Source organism: Alligator sinensis, unplaced genomic scaffold (genome assembly GCF_000455745.1).
Source record: "Alligator sinensis unplaced genomic scaffold, ASM45574v1 scaffold222_1, whole genome shotgun sequence".
NCBI lineage: Eukaryota > Metazoa > Chordata > Crocodylia > Alligatoridae > Alligator > Alligator sinensis.
The window spans coordinates 1,590,550-1,600,290 of NW_005841912.1; the positions used below are offsets into that span (position 1 = coordinate 1,590,550).

The 9,741-nt window shown below is 43.3% G+C and overlaps 1 protein-coding gene across 1 annotated transcript in view; it reads right to left on the reverse strand.

The window, feature by feature from the left end:
- Positions 1–6: 6 nt before the first annotated feature.
- Positions 7–9,741, reverse strand: part of LOC102376179 (alpha-fetoprotein-like) — a 34,008-nt gene continuing 24,273 nt past the window's right edge. Inside the window, exons 12-16 of the mRNA XM_014517513.2 lie at positions 8,839–8,977; positions 7,828–8,051; positions 3,903–4,035; positions 2,002–2,056; positions 7–650 (exon numbers count right to left, since the gene is read on the reverse strand). Of these exons, the coding sequence (XP_014372999.1) occupies positions 2,012–2,056; positions 3,903–4,035; positions 7,828–8,051; positions 8,839–8,977 (541 nt within the window). The 3' untranslated portion in view covers positions 7–650; positions 2,002–2,011. The remainder of the gene's footprint in view (positions 651–2,001; positions 2,057–3,902; positions 4,036–7,827; positions 8,052–8,838; positions 8,978–9,741) is intronic.

Here is a 9,741-nt window from a genome sequence, read left to right on the forward strand (position 1 = left end):
ATAAAGATTAACACATAAAGATTAAAACACAAATGAAAGAGCTAAGTGTTTAAAAAGGGTAAATAAGATGTAAAACATAAAGAAAAAAGATTTTACCTTGATTTAAGTGCACTCTTAATTTTCAGTCCCACCAAAGTTCATGAGATTTAAGTAAAGGTTGTGGTTTAAATATTGTCCTTACTTGTATCCACTGTTTGGAATCTGTCCCCTCTGCTTTAACAATCTAAACAGACTTCAGACAGAAAGCTAGTCAGGACAGATCTGTTTTGCTATATTCAGAGAGTGCCAAATATGTTTGTGGACATTATAAAAATAACTAAGAAGCCTGGTTTAAAATGATAAATTCTCTGAAGCATGCCCTTGACATAACCAGCTAAGGAAATACAGCTAAGAACTGGTAATGGTGCTGCAACAAGTTTGTAGGAAATTGTTTTCAAGTAATTCTTCATGCAGTGAATCAACAGGCCAGGACAGGGAGGGAGGTTTTTTTGAAGTTTTTATTCATTATTGAATGGTCGCAAAACTGAGAGATAAAAATAATAGAAGAATCTTGTTTCCTTCACTTGAGAGAACTTAGACATAGATGGCAAATAGAAAAGAAAAAACAAAATAAATGGAGCACAGATGAATTTTATCGCCATCTTCTTCCACTGTGAAATATGAAGAAAAAAGTGATTGCAATCACAAGGTACTAATAGGCATCTGTATTGTTCTTTGTATGCTGTTGCAGAAGCATATGCATTAGTAAATTAACTTATAAATTAGTAATTGTCTGTATTGTAATTTGAACAATATTCTATAAAAAAAATACTAAATGAATGTATTATTATTCTATAGTGACTCAACGGAGAATTGAATTAAAAAGGATCAAAGGTCTGACCCTTATGATTATAGATTCAGTGGACTTTAGTTACACTAGCTAGGATAAAAACATAAAGGTTTTCAATTTGTATGCTTTTAAGAATAAAAAATAAGTTCCCCAGCCTTCCCCCTGGCCCCATAAAAGTTTGGCCACCTCTAGAAATAGAAGTTGCACCATTTAACTTTTAAATCAGTTTTCTCTATTTTAATTAAGTTGATATAAAACTCTGTCTGGACACTGTCAGTTTGGTCTTAGGGTTCCTTATTTCAGTTTAATTTACACATTTCCCTGAATTTTTTTTGAGCTAAATTAATCCCACCCTTGTTGACTTCAATTTAAGAGTACAGAAAGCTGAACTAAAATAGATTCTAAATCACACTTTCAGTTAAAATGTTCACACTCATGTGTTGACTGGGCTTAATGTTCCACAACTGACCTGATTCATTATGGGGTTCCATGCCTTTCTTTGTGTCATCTACCTTGACTTGGTCACTTTAGGGCTAGCAACTTGATGACCAGGAGAGAGTCCTAGTTGGTGTAAATTTCCATAGTTCAGTGGTGCTCAAGCTTTTGGCCCCACAGGCCAGATGAATGGTGTGGGTTCGGTTCACAGGCCAGATCAAGTCCTGTGTGAGGAACAGGCTCCACATGCCGGTATTGGGCCCTGAGGCCCAGCATTGCCCCCTCTCTTCCTTATGTGTGAGGATTGGGTCCTGGGGCCCAGTGCCACCACCTCTTGGTCCTTCATGCTGGGAAAGGGCCCTGGGGCGCAATGCTTCCACCACACAGCCCTACATGCTGAAATTGGGTGCCTGACCCAGTGTGCAGGGCCCAAAGCTCCCCCTGGGTCCAGAAAGTTGGCAGTAGGAAAGCAGTGCCACCACCCCTCTGCTACCAAATTTCTGGGCCTGTGGGGAACCCCAGGGGCTGGTTCATGAGCTGGGGGTTGAGTACTCCTACTATATATTGGCTTCAATATAGCTACATCGGTTTACATCAAGTATTAGGATCTGGGTTTTCCACTATGGCAATTCTTAAGCTTTTATTTACACCTTCTGTATATTCAGACTAGATAGTCTTACTGCTAAAGTGATGTTACTGCTTTATGCAATTCAGGATATACGTTCCAATGAGATTACCTGAGTAGTTTTATTCTCCCAAAATAGCCTTGCCCTGGGTTATCAGATTTGGGCCCTGGCAAAAAAGACACAAAGCATTCATTAGTAATAAAATTCAGGAAGTTATGTATATTTGGATAAACAATATTATCCTTGTCACTTCAGCAGCATTTTTTTCTCATTTTAAAAGCACACAGGAGTACATAAACATATAGTTGCAAGTCGCCCTCCATGCCCCGTCTCCTCCCCCCCCCAAGTTACACAGTTTCAAATTTTATGTGAATCAAAATAGAATATTGTAGTAGAATCCTAAAGGGAAAGGAAATGTTACTGTACTCTAATGTGGCCATTAAGTAAAGCTGAGGATCTCTTATAGACATTACAGTTGTTAGAGAGATATTTAATATGCAATTCAGCTCTGACAGTGACCATAAAAGAGCTCTTGGCTCTACTTGTATGTTACTTTTACAGATTTGGAATGAAAAATACCTTTGCTTATTTAAATGAAAAACATAAATAAGTGTTTGGATTTTACCCCTGAGAAGACTGCAGAGCAAGTAAAACTTTGGGGAAAGAGAAGGATTCCATTCTGGCTTAGGCATTGTAAATGTGACCATCTACTAAATTTCAGGTGAGAAATATACAAATAAAGGGAAACAACCAAGAAATAGAGAGTAAAAGGGGCATAATGTAAGGGAGAAAAATGAACAGTTGTAAGCTACAAAGGGAAATGAATGTGAACTATTATGGAAAAGAATGGGAGACATGGAGGAAAATTAGGACTGGTGTAAAAAAATAAATTCAATCACTGATAATTTTATAAATAGCTGCCTTCATCTAAATGTTACAAAACTACTTCTATACTCTATCAAGGGTTTTAGGAGAGAGCGCTTAAATTAAACCCTTCAGAAGGAACTGTTATAGAGCTAAAAGCCCAAAACCTGTCCTCTTCCCTACGTAAGGGTCCTATGATCCTTCAGAACCCAGAATTGTGGGATGAGCTCTGCAGATGTAGACTCCAGAATGTGAGCAAAAAGGGTTCATGTGACATGTCACCGCATGTGTAGATGAAACGAGGGGCACGTGTGCATGACTTTTTAAAGTGGGCTAAATGCTTTTGTACCGCTTTAATAGTATTGGTGTTTGCATGCATTAGTGGTGTATTGCGTATTCATTCCAGCACTGTAGCAATGTAGCACTGCACATTTGGCAGTGTAATGTGCCTTAAATGACTTTGGGGTACCGCAAAGTAAAACACCTCCACGGAGTTTTAGTTTGCTGCCTTACAGCCATGGAGAGAAGCACCGGGCTCTGTGAGGCTCAGCCTTCCTGCAGCCCGGGAAGGTAGGCTCCACCAAAGAAAAAAAAAAAGTGGCAAGCCTGATCTGTTCCCCTCCCCACCCCGGAGCCTGCCTGCCTGCATGAGCTGTGCAGGGACCCGATCTTTCCCTCCATGGCTGCAGTGCCCCCACAACTGCCCAAGCCAGGTGCCTGTGGGCAGGTGCCACCTGGGGGTGGGGACGGCTGCTTCGGTGGAGGGACATACCAGCCCTCCTCTCCCCCCACAGCCCAGGGACCACTCTGCCCGCCGGCAGCTCACCCTCCCATAGAGGCAGGTAAGACACCGATGTACACGACATGGGGGTTTACTTTGCCCTAAAATGAAGCGGTGTTTTTAAAAACCCACCACTTCAATTTAGGGCCTCTGTTTGATCTACACATGCCCCTAGGCAACATACATTCGTTTGGCACATTTGCACATACACATGCAGATACAGGCAATATGGTTTCTCCTCTAGAAATCAAACTGAAGCAATTATAGCAAGCTGCAAAACTTTTTAAAATGTAGATGTCTACACATCCCCTTTGTAAATTCTGTGCTTCCCTCTTGATTAAAATGAATGAGAAAAATGGTAAGATACCTCTTCCGCAAAGCATGCATTATGGTTGTCCACCTTGCAGCACTTCTCTCTAAAGGTGGTAAAAGCTGTAGTGATGGAGTCCAGCTGTTCTTTTGTAATGTGAGGCTTATACTTGATGAGGTTGATAAGCAGACTGAAACACAAACAAACCTCAGCAATACACAGCTAAAAGTAAACACACGATTTACTGAAGCATTGCTATTCCTCCGATTCTGCAAATCCTTATTTTAAAGTTTTGTTATCTCCCTTTTCATAGTTTCATTATGCCTGGTCAACTCCCCATGGAGAACTCTACAGCTGGAAGGAAATCTCTAGCATTCCCTAGTAGAGTAGAAGTAGTAACCTTTGGGTTTGAGTTTGATTGGCCCTGAACATGTATGCAATTCAGCAGTAATTTTTGTCATGGTGTGTTTTACTTTGGAGGCTCTGGGGAGGCAGGGGTAAGAAGGGAGGAAGGGGAATGGAAGGACCCCAAGTACCTCAAAAGGCTGCCAGTTTGTACATATGATATATGCAGTTCAAGTATCCAAATGGAGAGTGGCTGAACCAGGCCTGCATGATGCATCAGGTCACCTAACCAAAAGCATTAGAGAGTCTCTATGTGACATGGATAGCTTGTGTAGTAAGCAGAGACAGGCACTGTGCTCCCCTGGGAGGAAAGTTATTTGCAGAAGAGTCTGCTTTTTGTAACAGCAGGAGCAGCCAGCTTCTTAGCTGCTCTCTGAGGAAAGAAGATACGGCACACTAAGAACCAAGGGTGCCTATACACGAGCAGGGAGGCTGCTCTGACGCACTGTAATTCCAGTATGTCAAAGCAACTACCATGCTCCAGCAGCCTCCTACGTCTTGTGTATCAGTGTCCTTGCACTTCAAAATGGCAGCAGGGGTGCTTTATCTAAAGCTTGTTCAACAAGCACAGGGATGCTGATATGTGAGATGCTCTGGGTGCTTTAATTAGAGTTGCTCCCAGAGCTACTATAAATAAAGTGCCCTCCCCTGCCCACCTTCTGACCCTACCAAAGCACATGTATAACTGCCCCCAGGGCCCATTAGCTCTAAGGTAAATCATAGAGCTACTGAGGAGGAAAGAGCTACATGAGCTTTACCACAGAGGGAGGCAAGGGGCCCTTTTTACCATGGGGTGGAAGGAATGCTACATGGTTTTTAGTCTTAGGAGGACTAGGTTAAATTCCCTGATCTACTGCTTTTCTCTGGTGTCATTGTAATAATTTTCAAGTCATGTAAACATTTTGTGCCTCATTTCTCCATTTACAAAATGGGGATAGTAATGTTGTCCCACCCACACCTATATGTGTTGTGATAAAGGCCTCAAAGATTGACAGATACTGGGTGTATCTACATGTGTGCTTTACTGCGGAGCTGACCAGTTAGCTCTACAGTAAAGCATCACTGTCTACATGTGCACCCATATTGGGGTGCATTAAATTAATGAGCTCCTTTGTAGCTATCCAGGACAAGTACTATCCTACAGTGGAGTAGTTACATGTACTGAAACGCACATGTAAACGGTGACTGGGGCTGACTAGGATACAAGGGTGCTACAGTACAGGGGACTGCCTGCTGGCTAGCCCCATACTGTAGCACCCTCGTGTCCCAGCCAACTCTTCCACAACACATTGAGCTGGGGTGGAAGAGCCCCAGGCTGGCAGGCTGACCCATGAGGCTCCCTGCCAGCTGGGGCCGCTCTACACCAGCTCAACATGATGTGATCCCAGGCACACATATGAACACTGCACCCAGAAGCAATAAACTCTGGAGTGAACTGCACCGGAGTTTATTGCTACATGTTAAATGTACGTGTAGATGCACCCACTAAGATGCTACAGTTATGAGGATTATACAAGTACCACAAATAGACAGCCTAACTTTTAAAGTTTGATGTCCTAATGTAAATACCTGAATCTATATCTGGATTAATACATACACATTTTTAGGAATTTTTCTGCTAATTCATGCTATTAAGATTTCAAAATGGAGTCAGAAAGCATTAGAGTGATATAGTAATGATGGTCTAAGAATTATGTAAGAGCCAAGGATTTTTGGGGGGGGATATCTTTTATTGGACCAACTGCATGATTGGGATATAATTAAACAAGCTTTTAAATGCAAGACACTCCTTTTCAAGGAAAATTGCCTTACATTCAAAAGCTTGTCTAACTGTATCCTAATCATGCAGTTGGTCCTATAAAATATACTGCCCCAAAAATCTCTGCCTCTTGCAAAATATACTATCTAATTTCATACATCGCATAAGCATAAATTTAAGAAACTTCTGAGCTCTCATCCTCTGAAAAAAATCTCACCTGCTGCAGCTCCCTCAAATTGGGCACCCAGAAACATAGGCACTTAAAAATATGGCCATAATGACATTTTAGACCTTAAGGATGAAAATATCAAAAGTTCCTCAGAGACTCAGGGTGAGATCATACATTACAATTGGACCATGTTAAGAGCACTTAAAACTTGAATGATCATACATTAAGGTTCATTAACAAGTGCTAAGTGCCTTCTGGCATTTTAAAGTTCTGCCACTTTGAGTGAGGATAATCTTTGAGCTGTGCTACCTAGCCTGAGTTAAATTAACTTCTGGATGTTCACCTGAGATTAAACTACTACTTTGCTGTCCTCCAGTATCCCACCACCCTCTCTCTCTCAGGCAGATTGGGGTGGCAGAACAGTGATCCATGCTTGGAGGGGCTGACCAGGGAATGAAGGAATAAGAAGAGAGTGTATCTAGGTGAACATAGTAAGGATGAGGGTACATACAAGTGAGGCATATCTTAGTTCTGCTTCTTTTCTTGTAGTTTGTACTCTTCAGTTGTACACAAGCCTTCATCAAAGGTAAATAGACTAGGAGTCAATGGTATTGGTATGTATTTTTCATCAACAGTTGAACTAGCTAGCACATGGCACTTTTCAGTCCTGGACTGACAGCTGTGACTAGCCAGGCAACAGATGCATGGGAATGCGGTGAGTGGGGATGGAAAGAAAAGGGGTGAAAGGGGCATGGGGCTAAGGAGAGGGAGGCATGGGTAAGGAGTAAGAGGGGGCAGGATTGGAGTGGGGAGCTGGTGTGGAGATGCCAGGATGCTACCCCTTCTGATCCCTGACCCCCAAATCATCGTCTCCATCCCTAGATTGCTCTCCTGCCACTCCAAGCACCCCTTTTTCCCCCTATAACCTCTTTACCCCTGGATCACTGCCCTGCAGCACTGATCAGCCCAAGAACAGTGGACGAGGATTCTTCCTCCCTGCCTATTCCTGGGGTCCCTGCAGACCATGCTGACCACGCGTGGCCCTCTACCCAGAACCTCTTGAGTGTATGATGACAATATTTTATAGAAGCAGAACATTGCTGGTTACTGTGGTTCCCCTGCTTTACCTGTGGCAGGTTAGGGTGTCCGGTTTATGTTATATCAAGGTTTGAGGGTGGTCTTATGCAGTTTAGATTATGGTTTGTATGGGATGGTTTGAATAGCGATGATCCTGCCTCAGGCTCGACTAGACCTCTGGAGGTCCCTTCTAGCCCAGCTTCTCTATGGTTCTATGACTATGACCCTGTGTGCCCAGATCCAGCCCCAACAGGGCACTGCAACTGAAGCAGGGGCAGGGGCAAGTTCAGGGGTAGGGCACAGACAAGGAGCTGCCAGGCAGCTGTGGGGCCTGGTGGGGGCTGGATCTAGGTGTGCACAGGGGCAGCATAGGCTGCAAGGAGCCTAAGAGAAGGCAGGGAGGGGGAACACTCCCCGTGCCACCCCCCACCCTCTCTTTCTCAGGCAGATTGGGATGGCAGAACAGTGATCCATGCTTGGAGGGACTGACCAGGGGATGAAGGAATAAGAAGAGTGTGTATCTAGGTGAACATAGTAAGGATGAGGGTGCATACAAGTGAGGCATATCTTACTTCTGCTTCTTTTCTTGTAGTTTGTTTTCTTCAGTTGTACACAAGCCTTCATCAAAGGTAAATAGACTAGGAGTCAATGGTATTGGTATGTATTTTTCATCAACATCCAAGCTGGTGATACAGGGCGCCCTGAGAGCATAGGAATCATCACAACAATGGCAGACATTCTGGTTTATAGGATCCGTCCCATGTCTTCTACATATTCCCCCAAGCACAAGATCCAGCTTGAGAGGAAGAGAGAAATGTTTACATTTAAAACCACATTTCTTTGGACACATCATGCTTTTAACAACATCAAGGTGATTGAGAGCTTACAAATACATTTATTTAACGTTTAAAGAACTTTAAAAACAAAACAGCCCTGCAGCTTGCTGTGCCAGACAGAGTCCAAAATGGGGTCTCATTTTTAAATAGGGGCATTGTTATATATATAGCTTTATACACTGTCATTTGTGTGCACTCTAATGACAAAGTTTACACGTAAAATCCTATTGGTATGTGCTTTGCTTGCACCAAGCGGGATTTGTGGGGATATGTCCTACTGTGTGTGTGTGTACGTGGAGGCCAGTTGGAGGTCCTTTTAAATCTTGCTTCATAAGTAAACTTCGAATTAATCATTCCAATGAAGCCACATGGGTGCTATCCCATATCTACCCAGAGCCTGATTCAGATCATAGACATCAAGGAGAGTCATGCTATGAACCAGTTTATGTAACTAAGGGCCCGATTCAGCAAAGCCGTAAAGGCCTTGCTTAACCTGAGCCTGACAGTTCCCTTTGCAAAAATATAGACAAGATCCTCAGCTGGTGTGAATCAGCATAAATCCATTAGCTCAGATCATGTTACACCAGTTTACTCCACCTGAGGATCTGCCTCATGCCTCCGAACCCAGTCAATCCCAAACAGTTCACTGAGGGTTCTGGGTCTTGAGCCCTGGGCACCTGGAAACTTGGAGCAATGTCGTGGCAATAGGAAGAGGATGGGTCCAAGACTAGGAAAACATATACTCACAAATCCCTCAGAACACAGCATTTGTTTGTCATCGCTGAGCCGACAGCACCTGGAAGCAACTACCACCATTTCCTTTGTGTATTGGATCAGCTCTTTGGAGGGCAGCTGAGGCATTCTCTTGGTATAGCGCAGAAGAAGCCTGAAACAACCATTTCACAGTTACTGGCGCTCTTCTTGAGTCATTAACGGGCCAAACCCTGGGCCTGTGTAAACCTGCATAGCTCCAACTGAATGGAAGGCTACCTGTTTCGTTAGGGATGTGGCACAGTGTTTGTAAACCCACTTTACACTCTACGCTCCACTTCACACTCACTTTACACTGAAAGGAGAACCAGGTGCTCTGAGTCTGAGAGAGCACTCTCCCTCACAGCTCAGCTTCCTCCACTTTGTGAAGCTAAGCTTTAGTCTTGATCCTGAGTCTGTCTCATCAGCCCATTGCAATATAAATGAAAGGGATATCACAAATGCAGCATTACAGCCTTGATCCTGCAATTTATGAAATGCTGTTCCTCTGCTGTTGGAGGGACTTCATATGCTTGCTAGTTAGAGCCTGACAGGACTCCCTGACAGGTTTCAGCAGGGCAGAAGATAGCTGAGAATGAACTCACTCTTCCTGAACTATATGGTAGACCCTTGCAGAAGTGGCAAGAAAAGCTGTGACTACAGAGTGAAAAATGTATATCTAGATAGCCAAGCCAGGTGTGTTAGGAAGTTCCTTCCTTTCCAAAGGCCTTCTTAAATGGAAACATTGATTTGAGAGGGACCAAACTGAGAGCTTGGCAAATCCTGTATGTATCCCCAGAGGAAAAGACCCCAGTCCAGCTCCACTTAAACAGGAACTTTAGGCATGCCACCATCAGCCCTGATTTCATTAGGAGTACTCGCATGCTTGGAGTCAGCCAT